The 23489-nt window shown below is 40.5% G+C and overlaps 2 protein-coding genes across 3 annotated transcripts in view; both read left to right on the top strand.

Moving 5' to 3' along the window:
* Positions 1–17484, top strand: part of hira (histone cell cycle regulator a) — a 28159-nt gene extending 10675 nt beyond the window's left edge. The window contains exons 13-26 of one of the 2 annotated variants that reach the window (XM_080738996.1): positions 473–558; positions 1602–1799; positions 2268–2392; positions 2561–2579; positions 5093–5306; positions 6622–6732; positions 7289–7437; positions 8824–8985; positions 9512–9570; positions 10136–10241; positions 11119–11241; positions 12144–12307; positions 13401–13489; positions 14539–17484. In XM_080738996.1, coding sequence (XP_080595122.1) covers positions 473–558; positions 1602–1799; positions 2268–2392; positions 2561–2579; positions 5093–5306; positions 6622–6732; positions 7289–7437; positions 8824–8985; positions 9512–9570; positions 10136–10241; positions 11119–11241; positions 12144–12307; positions 13401–13489; positions 14539–14655 — 1722 coding nt within the window. In that variant the 3' untranslated portion in view covers positions 14656–17484. Of the gene's footprint in view, positions 1–472; positions 559–1601; positions 1800–2267; positions 2412–2560; positions 2580–5092; positions 5307–6621; positions 6733–7288; positions 7438–8823; positions 8986–9511; positions 9571–10135; positions 10242–11118; positions 11242–12143; positions 12308–13400; positions 13490–14538 lie in introns of both variants that reach the window. The other variant, XM_080738995.1, reaches the window with a different exon arrangement.
* Positions 17485–18528: 1044 nt separating this feature from the next.
* On the top strand, positions 18529–22582 carry p2rx4b (purinergic receptor P2X, ligand-gated ion channel, 4b; the record flags this gene model as incomplete). The annotated part of the gene is made up of 12 exons (XM_080738510.1): positions 18529–18671; positions 19136–19283; positions 19514–19585; positions 19823–19895; positions 20084–20180; positions 20803–20883; positions 20985–21126; positions 21305–21441; positions 21661–21751; positions 21915–21980; positions 22226–22330; positions 22550–22582. The coding sequence occupies 12 exons, from the start codon at positions 18529–18531 to the stop codon at positions 22580–22582; spliced, it is 1188 nt and encodes a 395-aa protein (XP_080594636.1).
* Between the last annotated feature and the right edge of the window lie 907 nt (positions 22583–23489).

The following is a 23489-nucleotide window of genomic DNA, read 5'->3' as shown; positions in this document are numbered from 1 at the left end:
CATCTGGATTGGATTGGCCAAGGTTTCGCGTGGCGACGTACTCTGAATGCTACGTGGCCTGAACATCTAGTTATTTAAAAAAATCGAATAATGTGGAGCTCCACATGGTGATGGCGTGGCTCCGATGTGGACTCGAATCTGAGACGTTTTCAGCCCTTTCAGAAATCCGTTGTCTTCTTTTATAAATTTTATAAAGTTAAGTTAAACTTTTTTGTTTTACATTGTATTGCAGGTGATATTCCTGCAGTACTCTGACATCATTATGAAGTCATCTCCATGTTTGGACAAAAACTCCATATTTGGTGGAATCTTTTCTTTCGGGGGGGGGGGGTTAATCTGTTCTATAGATGGCTGTTCCCTTCGTTGCCACGCTGTAAAAAATAGAGAATAAATGTGTGTAGGGTAAAGGTGTATATAAATACAGAACGTTAACGGTTTTACATTTTACAACGTTTAAACGTGTTCATCACAGAACCTTCTGAAGAAGCAAGTTGAGACGAGAACGCCCGACGGCCGGAGACGAATCACACCACTCTGTATCGCTCAGCTAGATACTGGGTCAGTGCTATACACATGTGCATGGACTCATATTTATGCATACACACTGTTTTTTCCTCTGCTGAGAATACACACATTAAAGTCCTATATGTTGTATAACTAATAGCCAGTTGACAATGCATCGCAATATGCTGTGAGCTTGTAGGGCTCTTAAAAATGTGTGAATTGTATTGTTGGGGACACGATCAACACAAGCAGTTATTTTTTTGTGTTCAATCTGTGTTTTTAGATATTTTAGTATTTCAGCATGCAACAACTGGTCATATGATGCAAAATGCCAATCATTGACCAGGGAGCATGAAGGTGCACAGTAAATTCCATGGCAGTCAAGCCAGTAATTCATGAGAGATCCTGTTTTTAGTCCAAAGTGACAGAATGACTGGCTTACATCAGAAACGTAATAATGTTTGTTTTACACCTGTAAACCTGTGATGTGACAATAGTGTGGGAAATTCGTTTTTGTGCGAGCTCCATCGGTTTCGATTGTTTCCAGAAAGAGAAAGAAAAGAAAGAGGCGGGGGAGGGACAGGGAGCCGCAAGTATGGCTATAAACACCCACAAACATGATCACGAATATAGGGATGGGACAATACGCGATATTATCGCTTATCGTGATAAAAAACACTCACGATAATCGTATCGTGAAGATTTAATTTCTCGCGATATCATCCTCCTGTCATGCACTGGGTTCAATTCACCATTTATTTGCCGAGCTGCATATCTGGTACCATTTAAACCCTCTATTGGTAAAAGGTACTTATGATATACGTACTTGATACAGTCTTTTTTTCTCTCTACCAAATGTCTTTGCCAAATAATAGCCGATCTACAAGCTCACAACGCGACGCGTTGTGAGCTTGTAGATCTGCTATTTTTTGGCTAATGTTCCCCCCCAGGATAATGGGGATATTTTGATTATCGCAATAATATCGCGATTTCTTTGGTCACAATAATCATGATGTGAAATTTTCATATCGTCACATCCCTACACAAATACAGATGGAATCAGTATTGAAACTTCTCTTTGTCTTGGGTCTTTCCAGTGATTTCTCTCCAGCACTGTTCAACAGCGTACCCATCCTACCTGGTTCCTCCATGCCCAGCCATCTGACCCCACAGCTCAGCTCTGACTCCAGCCAAGGACAAGGTGCCTCTCTGGGGTTGAGGCCCAGTCATGAGACCCTCCTGACTTCACCTCCACCCAACAGCACGGCCAAGGGCCTGGAAGACAACAATAACGGGTAGGGACATGGGTTTTATTTATTAAATAGCTTATTTGACAATTTAGACATTTTACAGAGCAACTTACAAAGTGCAAGGTCGGAGTAGGTGCCATGAACCCTAGCCAACCAGCTGCAGTAGTCAAGGAATTTGCTAAGAAAATGTGTGCCAAAAAAAAAGTAGCTAAATAACAGTTAGCAGGGACCTATGTAATTACTAGTGCATTTTTCCCATGTTTCCACCTATTTTAAGGTCTTATAGTTTCTAGTATATCCTGACCTATTTTTGGTTTGCCCTCTGTGAGTACTTTGTGCCTCTTTGCTCCATTTATTGTTTTCTTCAGGATTCATTTATTTCTGCCCTTCGCTTCTCTCTCAAATCAATATCTAACTAAGTGGGCATCTATATTCTGATACTCTGATCTCCATTTGTATTTCATTTTTGTGCTTTTTAATGGATTACTTTTCACATTTCTCTCTATCTTGCAGAGTGAAGCCCAATCTGTTGTTGACCTCCGCCTCTAAAATTGAGCCAATGAAAGCTCTTGACTCCAGGTTCACGGAAAGGTCAAAGGCCACGTCTGGGGTCACCACTGCCATCTCCTCCACTGCAGGTCTCGCACCACTAGACAGGTGATTGGCTAACACACTGCAGGTCTCACACCACTAGACAGCTGATTGGCTAACACACTGCAGGTCTCGCACCACTAGACAGCTGATTGGCTATAACACACTGCAGGTCTCACACCACTAGACAGGTGATTGGCTATAACACACTGCAGGTCTCACACCACTAGACAGGTGATTGGCTAACACACTGCAGGTCTCACACCACTAGACAGCTGATTGGCTAACACACTGCTGATCTCACACCACTAGACAGGTGATTGGCTATAACACACTGCAGTTCTCACACCACTAGACAGGTGATTGGCTATAACACACTGCAGAACTCACACCACTAGACAGGTGATTGGCTAACACACTGCAGGTCTCACACCACTGGGCAAATGATTGGCTAACACACAGCAGATTGGGAAACGCAACGATTCTCACCCTTTTAACTCATATGCTGCCATTTAACAATACCTTCGTACTCTTTAACTGCCATTCGTCTCCATAGACTTCCATGTAATTCATAGTGCACGGATCATGCACACCCATGCCTAGATAATGCACCACGTGTGTCCACATTGCTCACAGCTTTCAAACAAAAAAATCCGAATGGAAATCCGTTCAGGCATTCATGAGATAGCAGCCATTATGTTTTACACTGTTGTGAGCTTGGAGGTCTGCTACCTGAGTTGTATGGGGGTTGTATGGGGGTTAAACAAGCAATTTCGCGATCGCTATCATGCCTACTAACGTTTTTGGGGTCCAAAAAAATTAAAAAAAAAAAAAAAAAAAAAAACTTTTTTTTTTTTTATTTTTTTTTTATTCACGGGATTCACGGGCGTGGCAGGGTGGTACAACGGGATTTTTAAGGGATTCACGTTTTTGGCAGTTAATGAGTTAATTAGGCTATAGACACCCCACAACTCAACCTTTTCAGGCCACGACCCCCAAAATAATAATATTTTAACTGGGGACCCCCCCCCCCCCACCCTGACGAGCACTAAGAGTTGACGCATTACATTTTGTATAACACGGTTCTGTGAAAATAGCAGATCGTTGCGAGGCGTTGTGAGCATGTAGATCGGCTATTTTCACAATTTCTGCCTCTAATATTTGACAGTTTGACCAATGTTTAATTTGTCATTTTAGAGGTATTAAAAAGTCCTTAAATTGTCACTTTAGAAATGTGCATATACCCTCTTTACACTTAAACTTTATGTTGGTTTTTGTTTACTGCTGAGTGAGAAAACAACGTTGCACATCAAGTTAATAATCTGTGGACCCTCCAAAATAATTTGGGGACCCCCATGGGGGTCCCGACCCACAGATTGAGAACCACTGCGTTACACCACAGACACCCCATTAGATTTTATTTTACATCTCTGGAACCCTGATCTACGTTGTAAGGTCCTCAGTGCTAAGTTAACTGAGATTTTTTACAAATGGAACCATTTGTACAATCTCAGTTACTTACCCGTAAGAGTCCATTTGGACCCCTGCTGGTCCCCGTACCCAATGTTGAGAACCAGTGGGCTAACTAAGTCGGATGACGTATTTAGCTACAAACGCTTTGTATTTGCGCATGTTGCCTAGCAACAGCTTTCAGATGCAAGAGATGTTGTTAAAGAATTCTTCCATTAAGTAAGTGAGCTTTAATTTATTCTCCATTTTATTTTATCATTTTGAGGACGCTTAGTCCCTGATCACTGCTCAAATCACACCCAATGTGAAGGGAGCGGTGCTATTTATGAGTTTACCCACTGTGACCCTGGGCATACAAACAGACACCAAATGACCGACACGGGACAAACAGACAAAGCCAGATGTAGGAGCGGTTAGCACCGCTCAAAAATTATTGACATTTTTACTTTTTAAAGATGCTCTTTATGAACTCCTCTTCATATAATTGGTCTCCACAAATGCCCATTATAATACAGCATCATTTCTGTCTACCCCGTCTGTGTCTCAGAGGAGGGCTGTGGGCAGTTCAGAAACCCCGCCTACCAGTGACATCATCGATGCGGAATCCAGGCTAATAGAAACTGCAGGCTTTCTATTCGTGGAAAGTTGGCGTGCTATAATAGTTCTCAAAAAGTAGTGTGGCGGGAGTGGCTTATTGTCTGTATCAACCGGTAACACGCAGGAGTCTGTCCCCGTTACAATGCGCTAGACCCCTGGGAGATGGATTGCCACACCTACCATCAGCTCCCAGTACTTGCCGCACGACTTGCCGCACGCAAGCTGTGCTACTCATACGCAGAGTTTGCGGTGCTCGGAATCGAACCCATGACCATGTGGTCCAAAGGCGAGAGCTCTACCAACTGAGCTAACTGGACACAAGTTCTCAGGTTGATAAAAATCTAAATGAAAAATTTGAAATGTTGTTTGAAAAAGAAACAAAAATGGGTTTCTGAAGTGTCCACAGCCCTCCTTTGAGACACAGACCAATACAAAACTGTTTATCATTAGTGAGGGCCGATTATATGAAGATAAGTTGAAAATGGGTGAAGTCGTCATTACAATACAAACCTCTAATCACCCTCTGAAGTCTTTCAAGAATCCAACCACACAAGCAGAAGTATTTGGTGTATAATGTATCTGTGAGCAATGGTATCTTGAAGGCAATGTGAGTGTAAAAAAAAGAAAAGAACATGCAATGCAAACAATAATAATAATCATCCTCCTATCTATTATTCCAGGGCAAAAGATGCCACTTCTATCCTAAAAGACGTCAAATTAAAAGACGACACCAGCAGCGACAGTGAGGACAAAATGGCCACCATCAACAAGAACCTGTCGTTCACCAAGAGGAAAGCAGACCTGATGGAGTGCGGCGAGGTGGTGGAGAAGAGGAAGAAGGGAAGGCCACGGAAAGACAAGATGCCCAATTCCATGGCACAACCCTTTCCTCAGGTAGGAAACGCATGTTGAGGGCAGGGGTGTCGTACCAAACTCTGGGCCCTGGGTACAAGGATTCACTGCGGGCCCCCCATGAATGTTCTTCATGGGGTGGGGGGAGGTTAACCCATTTAATGCCTTATTACGCATTATTTTGTGCTTTAACTATTGAAAATTAGCAGATATACAAGCTCACAGATGTGAGCTTGTAGATCTGCTATTTTTGAAAAATCGTGAAAAAGCCTTTGAATATTTCAAATCCTTTTAAGTTTTTTTTCGAAAAACCTATGGTTCTTTGTCAGTGGTGCTCAAACCTTTTCATATGAAGGACCCCCAAAATGATATGTATTTGGCCAACGACCCTCATCTCAAAATATTTAGTTCCAGGGACCCCCCAGAAGCAAAATTTGAGTTACAAATGTTTGCTTAAAAAATGTATATATTCAAAGATTTGCACACATTTTCTCGACTTTTCAAAAATATCTTGTATATCTGCTATTTTTCAATAGCTAAGTATAAAATAATTAAGTCCCCTCCACCTTGGGCCCTATTAACTCAGTCCCACTTCCCCCCCTCCCCTTGTGACGCCCCTGGTTGAGGGAGAAAGGAATGGATGACTAAAATGAGAGTCATCACTATATATATATATAAAACCTTTATTTTTCGCCAGTAAAAAATACATTGAGACAGAGTCTCTTTTACACGTATGCACTGGCCAAGATGCAGGATGTTTCACAAATTCCATGGACAGCACAGGATAAAACACAACAAACACACTGACTACAGTAAGCATTCCAGCTGAAAACACAAACAATTAAAATCATAATGGATTAAACAACGGTTCTCAAACTATGGGTCCCGAGTCTCCCGACCCAAAGTGGGGGTCGCGGGGAGGTACCGTTGGGATTGCAAATTGGCAACCAAAAAAAAAGAAATATATTTATCGGTGCAACCAAGAGGACGCGTTGCCAAATAATTTCCCTCATAATGTGGGGTGGTGGTATAAAAAGGTTTGAGAACCCCTGGATTAAAACAATCTGTATACAGACTTCACATTGTACACTTCAAGTAATTCAATAGACCTCTGGAATAATCACAGTTACAGAAATAGACAAACACTTGTAGATCGAAGCTATATAGTGTAGAAGGAAACAAGAGCAGAACTCTTGCGGCCAACTAGCTATGACACATACAGTTGGATTTGATGTGTAACAGACCTTGCCGCCGCCTTTTCTGATGTAAAGAAAGAAATAGAGAATGAATGATGGACGTATGGAAGGAGAGATCACTAGACGGACAGGTAACTAACGTGTGTCCATCCCTCTACCAGGTGACCTTTCCATCAGACAGGGAGCCCGTCAGAGTAGCACTAGCAGCTCCTGCTGCTCCTGTAGTCCTCAAACTACCCACACCCAGCACAAAGAAGTCCTTCAGCTTGCAGGTAAAATAGAAGTGTGTGTGTGTGTGTGTGTGTGTGTGTGTGTGTGTGTGTGTGTGTGTGTGTGTGTGTGTGTGTGTGTGTGTGTGTGTGTGTGTGTGTGTGTGTGTGTGTGTGTGTGTGTGTGTGTGTGTGTGTGTGTGTGTGTGTGTGCGCATTAGTATTATACTTGCGTATTAAGTTTAGAATCATTTGAGTAGTAGACATTTTGAGGACCATTTTCCGGGTCCTCACAAGATTAATGTTTTTTATGGTTATTTTTAGAATCAGGCTTACAATGAGTAGTTACGCCTGAATTATACTTAGTTGTGTGCCGGTGTCCTGCACCAAAGATATCCCATCTACAAGCCCAAGCTTGTAGATCTGCTATTTTCGGCTTTAGAGCCAGAGTTAGAAAAGGCAAAAAAGAAATGTCCTGTGATGTCCTCACAAGTATTGTAATACATGTACATGTGTCTGAGTGTTATTGCTAATATTTTGTACGTCACTCCATGTTCCATGTTAAATGTGTGTGTGTGTGTGTGTGTGTGTGTGTGTGTGTGTGTGTGTGTGTGTACAGGTGAGCATGGAGCCTTCGGTTTTCCTGGAGGTGGAGAACGAGGTGTCAATGGTGGCGCACACCAAACTCAGCCAGCTGCGGTGCAGCAGAGACGGCCGGGACTGGGACACCCTCCTACCCAGCTCTGTTGTTACTGCTGCCGGGAGCAGGTAGGAAAAAGCATTGTTTATATATCAGTGGTTCTCAAACCTTTGATTTTCAAGGACCTCCAGTTTGATAAGCATTAGGCCACTGCCCCTGAATAATTTAACTTACAGTATGAAGCATCATTCCCACCAGGCATGTTAAAGATACAGATGTCATTTAAAAATCGTTCTCAAACTCAAGTGGATGGTAGCGTCCGATAACAACATAATTGATGTGAACGCTGACTTATCGTTATCTTTATTATTTATAAAAATAGCTATGCATTGTCTTTGGTTATTGATTTTGTTAATACCTCTGAAATGACAAATTAAACATTGGCCAAATTGTCAAATATTAGAGGCAGAAATTGTGAAAATAGCCGATCTACATGCTCACAACGCCTCGCAACGTGAGGCGTTGTGAGCATGTAGATCTGCTATTTTCACAATAGAACCAACCGTGTTATCCAAAATTCCTCTACTCTTAGTGCTCGTCAGGGTGGGGGGGTCCCCAGTTAAAACATGATTATTTTGGGGGTCACGGCCTGAAAAGGTTGAGAACCCCTGGCATACACTACCTGTCTTTAGGCATTGCACTTAGGAGTAAGCGACCTGTTATTGAGCTGAATTATTGTTATATAGTCCTGGAAATTGGGTTAAATATTCTGGAAAAGTTTGGGAAATGAATTGGTAAAAATGTGTGGGAACCCTGTTAACATATCGGATGCCCACGTGGTGTCTACAAGTCAATTTCTTTGATGTCGCTGGAGGCCCACGACGCGTTTGACGCGTTGTACAGTAAACTATACTGTGCTATAGCTACTGCACTTGGCTACCGCGGTGATGAAACAAACTCCATTTCCCAACATGCAGCGCGCAATTACGTCACCCGGACGTGCTGTGTGTCTCGTTGACTTCCTGTTTAGCGGCTGCACAAAAATGCTGTTTTCTCCGGATTCTCTTCCTTTTTTCATTTTTTTCTCAAAACGGCAGCCTCTTCTACATGCCGTAACACAAACACTGTGGCTTAGAAATGATAAAAAACGGTCCTGACTGAAAGAAAAGATTTTCGCGAAATAAACAGGACATACTCGGATTACATTTACTCGGATTACTTTTCTCGCCAGTACTCTCGCCGGTAGGTAAAATGACGCGTTGCCATGGGCACCAGCAAATTAAGACATCAAAACCATGTGGGCGTCCGATGTGTTAAGAGCGTGCGCACACTAACACATACACTTTTTTTGTGCCCCAAAATCCTTACAGTCTCCTGTTTAGGTTTAGAACTTCTTTAGTTTGGGTGTCATTTGTAGAACATTGTGTACTTTTATGAAATGCATCATTCGCTCTTCATTCATATACTACTTTTCTATTTTCATTCACCTATCGATCCGTTCTGCTCTCCACCAGTGACGTCATTGCGGTGGCGTGCGAGGACAGGATGTTGTCTGTGTTCTCTTCCTGTGGACGGCGGCTGCTTCCTGCCATCCAGCTGGCCACGCCCATGTCTGCTCTGCAATGTTCTGGTTTCTATGTCATGGCCATAACCGCTGGAGCTACACTATCAGTCTGGTTAGACTACACACCGTGCATACAAACACGACAAAAACATGTTTACAGATACATTTTGTATGTATTGTATAGTCTATACATAGGCAACTGGCGGCCACATGCGGCCCCCGAAATTCTGATATATTATTGATTTCAGCTGTTCCAATTCCAAACATGCAAACATGAACCGCTTTAATTACTTCAGTCTGTGTTAGTAGCTTAATGGCTGCTTAATAGTATTAGTCTTTTTTATGTCCAATGTATTTGTATTTAAGTTCATAAAGTTAACATAAGATCATATAAATGCATCTGAAATTAAATAAAGATTTAACTTTTCAGGATTCCAATTAAAAACGAACTAAAAATCGTTCAGGATTCCATTTAAAAAATAGCAGATCTACAAGCTCAAAACGTGTTGCACTGTTGCGTTTTGAGCTTGTAGATCTGCAATTTTTTACTATTTTGGAGTGTGAAAATATTGTGGCCCTCTCCATCAAAGTTGCCCACCCCTGGTATAGTCTGTCTAATACCGGTTTCTCTTCTTTAGGGATGTGCAGAAGCAGACAGTGCTGGTGAAGAATGAATCTCTACACACCATTCTAACAGGTATACAGAATGCTTATGGTGATGCTTGTAATGATGATGACACTAATAATGAGCCATCAGAAAAGGTTTGGGAATGTAATTCTGTCCTACTCTATTCCAGTGGTTCTAAACCTTTACTAGATCAGGGCTAGGGCTGTCACGATTATGACATTTTACATGACGATTAATTGTCACTCAAATTATTACGATTAACGATTTAATTGTGTTTTTGTCGTTGACAATTACATTTCTGTTTGGCTTTTAGGCTTTGAAGTTGCACATGGCAATTATGACACACAACCTAAATATACAAAGAAATTACTGACATATTTGACAACTTTATACTTAAAAAAGAACTTTGATATTGGAAATAGCCGATCTACAAGCTCGATGCGACGATGTCAGGGGATTCGGAAAATAATCGGTGACCCATAGGCTAGTGAACAGTGCCATCCAGTGTCTCGTCAGACTCGTCAAGTGGCCGCTTGGACAAATGGCTATAACTCTGTAAATCTGAGTTAATAATAATGTTACTGTATAATCATTCAATTCTACACTAACTGTCTGCTTCCTGGTCTTCTCCTAGGGTCAGACACTACAGTGTCTCAGTCTCTGCTGACACAGCAGGGCGTCCCGGTCATTGGCCTGTCCAACGGGAAGTCCTACAGCTACAACTCCTCCATGGAGATATGGTAAGACCATGAAACAGTCTTCGCTTGAGACTCGAGACCATGAAACTGTCTTTGGCTGTTTATTATTTCTCTTACTGTAATACCAGCTGAGTTTGTATTGCTTCTGAATATATAGTTTTGAATAAACCGTTGTTTTGTCCTTGGCTGTCAGGCCATTGTCATCACAACAGGGAGCTGAAATGATCTGCACATCAAGCAGTCTGATATTTCTACAGCTCTATCCATAGTTAAACCTCCATGGAGATCGAAGTTCTTAAATGTAAAATGACATTTTGTTGTGGATTTCACGTTGACCCGTAGTTGTAGACTTCGTCTTAGCTACTGTATGGAATGCGATAGAACTGTGCAAAGACATTAAACTTCATACCCATGCTATAGCATACCTATCAACCTTTTAGATTTCACACGCGTTTCTAATCTAATCAACACTAATAATCAATGTGTCAATGAGGAACTGTACCTGCAAACAAAATGGAATAGTTCTACAGGGATTTCCCAACAGTATTGGGAGGCATTTGGCTAAGAACATGGCAGGACCTTTGAATACATATCAAGCCCTTTTGACTACACAGTCATTTTGCAAACGTCTACGGTTGCGGTTTTCCATTCTGTTTTTGGTTTGTTTGCACCGGGATAAGGTCCAGTGCTTCCTATCTTGTCATGAATTCTATCACTCGCACTCGGAGTGATTGTGTTTGTGCAGAGGCACTTTAGCTTGCATTGCTTGATCAGCTTCTACGTGCGGGTAATTGTTATCAGTCATGGGGCTGGTATGGCTTATCACCCTTTCTGTCATCTTATTACTCAAATTCTGTCTGGCTATGTGATACTGTAAATAAACAAAAGCGTTATCATTCTCTCTCTCTCTCTCTGTCAGGACTCTGATAGCAGATAAAGGAGACTCTTTGGTCCAGTGTGCAGATTTCAGGAGCTGCCTACCTACCCATGATGCCCCTGTGTCATCGGGACCACTGGCCATCATGCAGGGACGTAACCTCAAGTAATGTTATATGTATACTATTATACTTACACACAGACATGTACACACACCTACGTACACAGCACACTGCTGTACGCTAAAGTGCTTAATATACAGGGCAGCAGTGGCTCAGGGGTAGAGTGGCCTCTTGGCAATCGTAAGGTTCCCAGTTCGATCCCGGGCTCCCCCAGAGTTGCTGTTGAAGAGTCCTTGAGCAAGACTCTGAACCCCTAGTTGCCGATGAGCAGGAATGGTGCCTTGCATGGTTTCCTCTGCCATCGGTGTATGTGTGTGTGAATGGTTGAATGTAATGCACAAATCTCTGTAAAGCGCCTTGGATAAAGGTGCTATATAAATGCACCATTTACCATTTATACTTTGTTGTTGCATGCTGTGCTGTGCCAATCTTCTACAATGTCTTCCCTTCTAACACGTCATGCTGCAACGTGTTGCGAGATTGTGGAGAGGTTGGCTATTTTTGGTGCACAGCTTCAGGACTCAACTAATTATTAATCAGGATTAAAGCTTATCTAAGGACTGAACATTTTTACCTGGTCCAACGCGGATACAAAAAAACAACAAGGTTTATATTGCCATAGTTATTTATTAATCTTGATGTCAGCAACATAAGTGGCCAGTCTCAGCTCGGGAGAGTAGTTTAGGGGTACAACTATTGATTATTTTGTTATCAATTATTCTATCTGACTTTTTCGATTAAACAAATAATTGAGAAGCAATGTTTTTAAATCTATCAAAAATGGTGAAACTATCAGATCTACAAGCTCACAAACTTGTAATGAGCTGAAGTGATCTTGTAGTCGATTTTTGATTATTTTATTTTTAAACTGCTGCACCCATAAGCCATAATGGTATCTTTATGAGTACTGTAACCTATATTGCTCTCTCTTCCCCTCTGCTCCCAGCGCTGGCCGTCTGGCGTCTCGTCTCTCCTCCACCCCCCACCAGCTGCAGCAGAGCATGACCCTGGCCTTCCTGGAGAACCAGCTGGCCTCCGCCCTAACTCTGCTCTCCGCCCAAGAGTACCGCTACTGGCTGCTCATCTACGCTCGCTTCCTCGTCAATGAAGGTACGGGAAACCTTCTCTTTTAGGTTGAGCCTCCAGTGGGGCGAGGGATCTGTGAAAGGGACAGGGTTCCCACACGGTCATGAAATTCCTGGAAATATTTTGAAATTATTAAAATATTTTTCCAGTACTGGAAAAGTTTTGGAATTTATCAAGGGTCCTGGAAGGTCCTGGAAAAAATAGCTATCCATTGTCTTTGGTTATTGATTTTGTTAATAACTCTGAAATGACAAATTAAACATTGGCGAAATTGCCAAATATTAGAGGCAGAAATTGTGAAAATAGCAGATCTACATGCTCACAACGCCTCGCAACGCGAGCATGTAGATCGGCTATTTTCACAATAGAACCGTGTTATACAAAATTCCTCAACTCGTAGTGCTCGTCAGCGTCCCCAGTTCAAATATGATTATTTCGGGGGTCACGGCCTGAAAAGGTTGAGAACCACTTCCTGTCTTTGGGCATTGTGCATAGGAGTAAGCGACTCGTTATTGAGCTGAATTATTGTTATATACCGGTAGTCCTGGAAATTGGGTTAAATATTCTGGAAAGGTTTTGGAAATTAATTGGTAAAAATGGGTGGGAAGGAGTGTGAGTGCACGTGCTTGTGCACCTATGTTTGATGTGCGTGCGCCTACGCAGGGCTAATCTCACAAATCACTGGACCGATCAGCACCATATCCCTTGTGCGTAGTGCCAGTAGGCACCATGACCTTTAACATTTTTTAAAAAATGATTTAAAAAACGTTGCCAAAAAGCAACGCTGGGCCTTGCAGGGTTAAGATAATATTGAACCAATGGAAAGTAGTAAAAAAGTGCTTGGGACAAAACCTCCTAACTCCACACTTTCTGCCAAACCAGCTAACTCCACCCGATTGGCCCTCTCTTTTTTCTCATAAATATGTGCTATTGAACACCCTTTACGTCTGTGTGTTGGTTAAACTAATATTGAACCAATGAAAAGTAGTAAAAAGCCCTTCGGTCAAAACCTCCTAACTCCACTTGAGCTCATTTTCCCGAAAATGAACATTTTGGAGTTGGGAGGTTTTGGCCCGCCAGCAGAGACATAAACTAATAATTGATTTCTCTCCCTCAGGCTCAGAGTATCGTCTCAGAGAGTTGTGTAAGGACCTGCTGGGGCCGGTTCATAAGTCTGCTGCTACATCCTGGGAACCCATCACTCTGGTAAGAACACCGTAGATCAGGGTTCCCCAATAGGCGGCCCGCGGGCCATTTTGCTACTGTCTGGCCCACACCAACCCCAGTAATAATGGTGGTATAAGAGCAGCAACAACACTAGGTATATTCGTCATTGTCGCGTGGAAATCTCGTACCTCCAAATTCGTACCTTCTTTCGCAAATCATACAAGGCCGTCGCACAAAAGTAGTGAAAACAGCCGATCTACAAGCACACAACGCCTCACACCGCGAGGCTTTGTGTGCTTGTAGATCGGCTGTTTTCACTAGTTAAAATAATTTTTAAAATGATAAATGCAAAATGAACTGTTTTGGACATACAAGATTTTCACCCGACAACGAAGATATCTGAACTGTCGCTGGAGTAGCGGGAACGCCACCGTCGCCCCCTGCCATGTTGTGGCCCTCGGCTTGGTACCCTAGACATAATTCGGCCCTTGAGGAAAACTAAATGGGGAACCCTGCCGTAGATTATCCCACTTATACCAGAAAACCTGGGAGTCCTCGCTTTACAGTAGCTCTTTAGTCCTAAATGTTTCCGTTGGGGATGGGGCGATATGAACGTTTCATATCACGATTATTGTGACAAAAGAAAATGCGATTTACGATATTATTGCGATAATCAAAAATCCATTATCCTGGGGCAGAACATTTGCCAAAAAATAGCCGATCTACAAGCTTACAAACTCATACAACTCATAGCTCCTTTGATAGAGTGAAAAAAAGATCGTATCAAGTATGTATATTATAAGTACCTTTTACCAATTATAGAGGGTTTATGTGGATATGCAGCTCGGCAAATAAAAAGTGAATTGATCCTAGTGCATGACGGAGGATGATATCACAATAAATTAAATCTCCACAATACGATTATCGTGAGTGTTTTTTTTATCACGAGATTGATAAGCGATAATATCGCGTATCGTCCCATCCCTAGTCTCCGTCCATGAAAAAGTCCAACCAAACGGCAAAGTACAAAAAATAAAGTTGTGTTGTTTGTTTTGTGTCCCTGTGTGTCGTTTGTTTTGTGTGCGTAGGGTCTACGTAAGCGTGAGCTGCTTCGAGAGGTGCTGCCAGTCATCGGCCAGAACCTTAGATTCCAGAGACTGTTCACAGAATACCAGGACCAACTGGAACTCCTCCGCCAGAAATAAAAGCTGTACAGACACACACACACACACACACACACACACACACACACACACACACACACACATATATGAATGCAGACTTTGAAATCAGTCCCAACTGTCTAACTGGGTACATGCGGGAAGGTTTGTGTCCCGCTATGGTTTTTGTCTGGCTAGCCACAAAGCCACCCTCATATTATGAATTGAAAATGTTAATCATGGTCAGTACACTTGTATTTGAATGGAAGGACACAAAGAGCCATTTTTCACAAGTGGAAAAGTGGACAAGGCGATCTTTATTTTCATCAGTAGTTTGGATGAAGAGTTACACACCAGATTCCCCCCTACAAAATATGCTTTACTGAACGAAGCACTTCTGGACTGCCCCCATAATAATGCATTTGTCATACTTATATTAATGTATAGAAGCAATATGTTTGAACCAAAGTGATGCCTTGAAATGTAAAAAAACAGAATTAGAACTGACAAGTGTATTCTCTGGGATGGGACCTGTGAAAACTAATATTGCAAGAGATTCCAAATATTTGAAGTGGGTGGGAATGGAGCGCTTGATTTTGGTTACCTTGCAGGTGACTTTAAACCTTAAAAACATTGCACGAGTTAAAAGTGCACTTCGAGCAGCTCAAATATTTCCGAATGTCTTCAAGGATTTGAGTCTGCATTTAAGCTGCTTATGATTGGCTGTGGTGGATGAGACAATACAAAGCACAAAGTAAATCTTTGGAGAAATAGCAGAAAGTGGTTACACTCCTTCGTTTTCTACGTCATAATCACTTATCTACATGAAGTTGCATTTTTCACACTGCTCTTCAAAGCATTTTAAGATCATACTTAAGTGTTATATTGAAAAAGGACTTAAAGAGCACTAGTCTTGTTTCCTTTCTTGATAGATAGCTTTTGTTTACCCTTTTGTGGCTGAACAAAGTGTATGATTCAATCAAGCACATCTCATACTGCAGATATTATAAGCTGTTTGAAAATATTTGAGTTAGTCTGTTCCAAAATGACATGTTCACTATTTGAAAAGTAGACACCAATCTTTACAAAATGATTGATGGCACAGTAAAGAAAATATTTATATTGTCACCCGGGCAGTCATTGTTCCCGAGCCCTCCAACCGAGAGCAGGCATATTCAGCACGAGCTTGCCCAAGATATCATATACCCATAGCCTTATTTATTTTACAAATACAAGAAAATAAAAAATCTTTAAGTTTTATCAACGGTTTATTTGAACGTTATTAACATAACTGCCTGTCTATACAATGATAGTCCAGCTGCAAATTTCTAGGAAGCGGTTTTCCACTCTTTGTTTGGGTTCCTTTGCATACGGATAAAACACAATCTGAAACAATTGAAGTTATTTGCATGTTTTTTTTCCTTAAGCCGCATGTTTTCAGGGAGGCCGCCCCAGGGGGATCAATTGGACTGGAGGGAAAAGGAAAAAAAAAATCATGAAAAGAAAAAAAATCATAGGACCATAGTTTTTGTTTTATGTTCAACGTTCTCAAATATTTTCATAAAAGTTTAAAAACCCCTGCAACAGACAGCAACCAGTGCTATATAACCCCTCTTGTATGTGATAAATGATATATTATCACATGCCCAGCTTTTACACAGCTTTTATTTGACCTGTTTTAGGGCAATGATAAAGAGACCATGGGCTGCCTCGTTGTGGAAGAAACTCAGCATGAGTAGATGGCTATAGATGGCTGCCTTGGTTTCTGCGCTGGTCAAATGTTATTTTCTCCTGGTTTACGTGACTAAATAAGGCTATTGGTATGTGATAAACAAGGTAGACCATAACCACCAACATCGGGCAATGATGATAGCCTTAGGCTTAGATGATTCTACAGTCATCCTGGTTGATACAGAGACGGGGTGGATCCTGTACATTCAGCTAATGATTGCTCTTTCAAAAATGGATATGACATTTTGGAATGGAGTACTTTCTGTTAGATCCATCATCATACATCACACTCTTCGGGCTGCTTGATTTAATCACATACATTACTACTCTTTACCAACATGGGTTGTATTTATAGGAACTGATTAACTGTTCATCAAAATGTTAGGGGATCTTACAGATTCTCCAAAAACCCTGAATGAAACCTGAAAAATCACTTCCATTTTTTAGGTCAAGTTTTTTTTTCTTCTGTCTAGTCCCCTGTTGTTTATTTTGTACATAGAATGTAATTGGTGCTACACCCAGGACATGCCTCGAGTCGAATAGAGGCTTTAAGGCAGAGATTCTGATCCCTCTTAACCTTGCACGTCCGCTGCCTCTCATCGCTTAACTGGGACGATGACAGCTTACGGTAATTTATTGAGTTGGTAAATAATGTAACTCATAACTAACAATGTAAACTTTCAACTCAAATAAAGCCAGATGTATTGATTCCAAGTTACAGTTGGGTGCATTTTACCTAACCGTGGCGTTATGGTCTCTCCCCTTCCTCCACTTGTGCACCCTCCTCCCCCCTTTGCCCTCACTGTACAGATAAAGGGACAATGTAACCTGTAAAGGATTGTTGTTTGATATATTGTACTGTACAATAAGATAAGCAAACACTGCGAGAATGACGACAAGATGGAACGGAACAGAAAGACGAAGAGGAGTCGGGAGACATTCTCTACTTCGTCCGTCTATCTCTAAGAGAGAAATAGGATGTCCCTTTGTATTCTTTACTAATTCTGTACAGCTTTTATCTCTTTCTCGCTTTTCTTTCGTCATTTGCGTCATTTTTAAATGTTTGTACAAGGCAACTTTGTCCCTTTCCAATTTCTACAAAACCGGAAAGGCAATGCGGAGCTGAAATTAGTGTTTTTTGGAAAAGCTGAAAAATAAACAATGAAAGAATGTTGAGGTTTTGGTTACATTGGCCTTGGCTTTCTTTTCTTAAGCATCTATGGCAAGGACTTGAATGAACCAATAATGTATGCGAGAGAAAATATATTAAACCCTTTGAACTATGTTGCGGTCAGTAGGAGCTATGAGGTGACCAATCCTGTTACTGAAACTAAATGAGCTGAAAGCAGTAGTGTAAAGTACATGTACTGAATGTAGTACTGTCTGTAGGCCTACTTAAGTACAATTTTAGGTCTTGTACTTTGCTGGAAACAAAGCTAGCAGTTTGGAAGTTTCTTTGACAGACCAGCTGATTTCAAGCCATTAACAGCCATTTTCTGGATACGTAAAATAAAGTTGATAAATAAGATAGTTTAACCTTATAATTAAAAGATCTGAGTCAGAGTTATTTTGAAAAGTAAAAGACGCAAAGCCAAATATGAGGAGAGAAAACGGAGTACAATAATACATTGATTTATTCAGAGAATATTCTGAGAGATACAGAGGAATGCAACAGTTTTCATTCAGGAATTGGACACTCCCCTCAAAGGGGAGAAATAGAGACATAATTAAAAAGGAAAGAGTCCTATGTGTACTTGTCTTATCTGTACCAGACACGAGGTATGACAGGGCTGCAATAATATCTCATCTCAAGTTGATGAACACAGTTCAGGTTTAAGGTCATACTGACACCGTTTTAGGTTTACACTATTGGACACTCAAATAATATAATGAGCTATCTTTAATGACAAGATAAATGTAAACACTTTAAACATACAAATGGTTAAAATAGAAGCACCCTATAAAAACCTCTTTATCAAAAATGTTCAAGTACTAATCGCCAATGTAGTAGGAGTGTGTTTGCCATTTTCAAATGCTATTCTTTAATCCTTAATGTATACTTTTGACTGTCATAGTCGGGTACCGGTAGTCAAATGAATGCTTTGAATACTATCATTCCTGATATAGATATGAAAGCCTACTTTGATGCATATTACTGCAGAGCTCAACTCACTGGTGTACTCAGTCATGGGTAAGGTTGCAGGCTGCTGCCAAGACCTTCTGCACTGTTTCATTGATTATGAAACACCCAAAACATTGGTTATTGAAAGCAAAAGCGTAGGAGTTGTCTTCAGATTTGTGCAGCTGTTGGTTGTCCTTTATACGATCGGGTAAGTAAGGCTTTATCTTACGATGGTTGGGCATGCATTCCCAATTTGCATCGTTCCCAATAGCTCTAGTATAGATGAATAAGACGAAGGTTGTGTTGACATGTCTTGTACATTGAAGTTGCTACTTTATTCCTACTGGTTGTGCAGGTTGTGACCCAAAAGGTTGATCATGTAACAGTTTCCTTCACAAGAAGGACTTTGATATTGTCATTAAACCATTAAAAAAAAGCCTTCTTAATCCGGTTTTGTAACATCTAAAATAAATGGCACAGATGCTGTCCCAGATTGAAAGGTATATAGCCTATAATTATGCTAACAACGTATATGTTTAACAGGTCTAAACAATCTATATCTGGACCTGTAATAAGCTTTGACGGTTTTTAGCTGTTTTCTCCAAAAAATACCATGTGATATGCTTGATTTGTATGTCAAATTGATCTATCCACTATATGTACTGTCAACAGGTATGTATGTTTAGTTCAGAAGGCCTACCAGGACACGGACACTATCATCAGTACGGTCACTACTAAAGTGAAAGGATATGCCATGTCTAACACATCTGATATGGGGCCCTGGTTTTGGGATGTGGCTGATCATATTATTCCTCCTCAGGTATTTTAACTTAACACTTGCACAAAGCTACTGTTGCACTTGAGTTACAGACATAAATATAGAGTGTACACAGAGCCACAATGAATATGTGTAATCCGTATGCTTTTGAAGCAATCGAGTGAAGCATAACATACACATATTATATTGCAGAATGAAGATTTAAATATTATGCCTGTGTCAGGTATTTTCACTTCTGTGTTGTAACAATGACTCTGCTCTTTTGTATAAAGGCTGATCGATCATTCTTTGTGCTGACAAATGCCATTTTCACCGTCAATCAAACCCAGGCATCCTGTCCTGATGTGAGTGTCTGTTGTTGATCATTCTTCCCGGCTCACTTGTAAAAAGGGGTGTAACAATAGTTATCAGTAGTAATGCATTGCATTTATTGTAATTACACAATTATGGATTTATATGCTAACTGTATATATACTATATGTAGTCTAGCTTTCTGTAACTCTCCATCTGTAAACATCGGCATCAGTCCAAAAATATGGCATCGGTCGGGCTCTAATATGTACATGTACTCTCTCCTCCAGCTTCCAAATCCATCCAACATTTGCACTGATGACCACGACTGCACTGAGGGAAAGAATGACCCTCGAGGCAATGGTAAGCTAAGGCTACTTACACTAGAACATAATGAATGGATGGAATCATCAGTGTTAATTCAACTATACAGTTACAAATGGATAAACAAATACTGGTTTTCGATGGGTATGTTTCCTCTTGCCATGTTATTATCAATGGAATATCTGAAATCATGATGTGCCTAAAAGTTGACTCTCACTCTCACTCAGGTATCCAGACAGGACTGTGTGTTAACTATTCAGATACAGTCAAGACCTGTGAGGTGCTATCTTGGTGTCCCCTTGAAATAGACACTACACTACCCGAGTACGAATATTTACAATTTTTAGCCAATTAGCCATGCTATTCAAATAGGCATTCATTGTAAAATGACTGCCCACAGGAAGTTCGGAAACGTACTTTTCTATTTCTCCCCTTCAGTAATACCAATATTGGTATTGTTTTATAATTTCTTTATCGTTGATTAGTCATCTGCTGCTTGGAGCATATGCAAACTCAACAAATTTGCAAATCCACGATCAGGCGCCAGTCACACGCACACCTGCCAGTAGGTGTGTGCTGGCAGGTCACTCAAAACGAGAGCGAGGTTGCTACCCACACATTTAGCTGTGTTCCAGCTCATTCCACAAATGCACTATCCTTACAAGCTGTTCCTCGTTGTAAAGGGGACTAATCAACGATAAAAAATAATATAAAACACAATAACAATTGGTATTACTAAATGGGAAATAATCCACCAAAGTTACATTTCTGAACCTTTTGTGGGCAGTTTATATGTTGGAAAATGTTGTGACTATGTAAGGATTGAGGTATGCATGATGTAATGACTGATATATACCTGATGATGCACACTTGGTTGCGTGACACTGTCATGCAACCAAGTTATAATGCAGGCTTAAAACATCTTATAGTTTGCCATATCTCATAGACCTGCAATGCTGGGAGACGCAGAGAACTTCACAGTATTGATTAAAAACACTGTGACGTACCCCAAGTTCAACTTTCACAGGTTAGAATTTACTTTTCTTGCAGTAAAAAACATACCGTATATATCATAGGACAGGGGCGCACTGTAAGTTTTCGCCATTGTCTACTCTCCTCCCCCTTCAGGAGAAACATCCTACCACACATTAACTCCTCGTACTTGAAGAAATGTGAATTCCATCGTATAACGGACCCTGACTGCCCCATATTTCGTCTTGTACACATAGTTTCAGAAGCTGGGGAGGATTTTCAAACCATGGCTGTCAAGGTAAGCTCAGAGTTCCAGGTAAAATACATTTACAATTAGTGTATGATGCTTACCTTTGAGTTCTCTGTTCACTGACATTCAGGTTAGGCCTGCCTAGTAAAAGGTAGTAAAGACATCACACACGTACACTGAAAATAAATGAATCATCTTTAATTGAGGAGCCATTATGATTGTTAAGGGTGGCATCATCGGTATCCTCATTGACTGGAGCTGTGATCTCGACTGGGGGGCAGGCAAATGTAAACCAAAGTACAGCTTTCAAAGGTTGGACAGCACAGGTCCTGACAATAATGTCGCACCTGGATTCAACTTCAGGTGAGATCATTATACAGGACAGTACTGTGTGTGTGTGTGTGTGTGTGTGTGTGTGTGTGTGTGTGTGTGTGTGTGTGTGTGTGTGTGTGTGTGTGTGTGTGTGTGTGTGTGTGTGTGTGTGTGTGTGTGTGTTTGTTTGCCTTATCAATATTTACTTGTTAATAATTGTTACAGTAAGGTGAAAAATGAAGGTCTTTAAAAAAATGTTTGCTTAAACAGGTTTGCAAAATATTACAAAACCCCTGATGGTGAGACAAGAACACTAATCAAAGCATATGGAATTCGGTTTGAAGTCGTTGTGTTTGGCACGGTAAGGGTAGATTAACTCAACCTTGTATTTCTGAATCATACATGCATGCATTGGTTATGTTTTATATATATATATATATATATATATATATATATATATATATATATATATATATATGCTACTGTTTTCTCACACACATACAGCTTTTTTTTTTTACTTTCAGGCAGGTAAATTTAGCATTGTACCAACAGTGGTGAACCTGGGTGCTGCACTTTCATTCCTCAGTTTAGTAAGTAGTGCTTTCTCTCTTAAAGCAAAGAGAAAATATGAGAATGGGATAACCTCCATATTTATTTATTTACTTACTTACTTGCCCACCCAGACATCCGACCTGATCGCAAAATCAGGGTTTGAATCCAGCTCATGACCTGGGTCCTCTCTTTTCTCTGTGTCTGGTCCCTTTTCCCCTTCTCTACTCACCATAGTTGACGTGACAATAATGTCTAAAGATTCTCTTTGAATGATTTCCCTCAGATACCCGTAGTTGCAGACTGGTTCCTGGTGACTTGTACAAAGAGAAAAGCTCTTTACATTAAACACAAAGTAACATACCTGAGCAATGTACTTGACAGTGAACAAGTAAGTAGTTACTTCCGTTGTTTATTGTCTTACATTTTATGCCTTTTTTTTTCTCTTTTCTTTTTCGTCCAAGTATAAATCAGTTTACCTTTTTTATACTATTTATTTTTCTTCATTGTTTGACATTGATTCATGTTGAGTCTAATTTGTGTTCTAGTCTGGGTCATTCATAACTTGATAATATAGCTTTTGCTTTTCCAAACATTCATTATGATGCAGTTGCCCATGAGCACCGGCTATGGAACCCAGTAGACCTGACACTGCAACGCAACGGGGAGCATTTCTTTGGCTATTTCTTCAGGACAGGACATCCCTTTCTAGAAAGCTGCCATGAAACACAGACTTCCAAGAACGTCTTGAATTAATTAATACACTCTGGAACCCACTCCCACCTCATAAAAGAAGCCCCTAGCCTTGCCGTGTTCAAAGCCTCCCTCAAAACCCACCTTTTCAGACTTGCTTTCACTCTAAGAAAGGATTCTGTGACCGAGTAAATAGCACTATTAGAAAAAGTTATATTTACTCAATAAAATCACTGAATATCATGTATGTGATTGTTTGAGTAGGTCACACCAAACAAAATGAGTAAAAATCCAACTGTTCTTTTTGAGTTAGATGTACATATATTATTTGAGTTAATTTCATGAGAATAAATTAGTATTTGACCAACTGATTTTATTCATGAATTATACTCAATTTGTTTTGGTAATTTTCCTTCATAATATTTGAGTATGGAGTACTTATATGGATCAATTTAAAAAGACCCTTAATTATTATTCATTCCAACTTAATAATCTTTCATCTCTCACAACAACTTAAACAATTGAGTAGATTATGACTAAGATTCAAAATTGTACACAAGGGTTCATGGGAAAAAAAGGGTTCATGGGAAAAAAAGGGTTCATGGGAAAATTCTACTGGAACATTCTGTCAACAAACAGCAGCAGCACACATCTTCTTCAACAAGAAACCTGGAGAGTGTTTGCAAATATTGGTAAGTAGATTTACTGTATCTTTGTGCATATAGGCTACACAAATGTATTGGGTATAACTTATGTTATTTACAAAGGTTTGCAGCTAGTTAAGGTTACAGTGAGAGGAATGTGCAAGCCCTCTAGTCATTGTGACTTTTTGCATTTATTACAAGCTATGCACAGCT

The sequence above is a fragment of the Nannobrachium achirus genome (assembly GCF_963921795.1).
Source record: "Nannobrachium achirus genome assembly, chromosome: 12".
Taxonomy (NCBI): domain Eukaryota; kingdom Metazoa; phylum Chordata; class Actinopteri; order Myctophiformes; family Myctophidae; genus Nannobrachium; species Nannobrachium achirus.
This window is presented reverse-complemented; position numbering and strand designations above follow the sequence as displayed.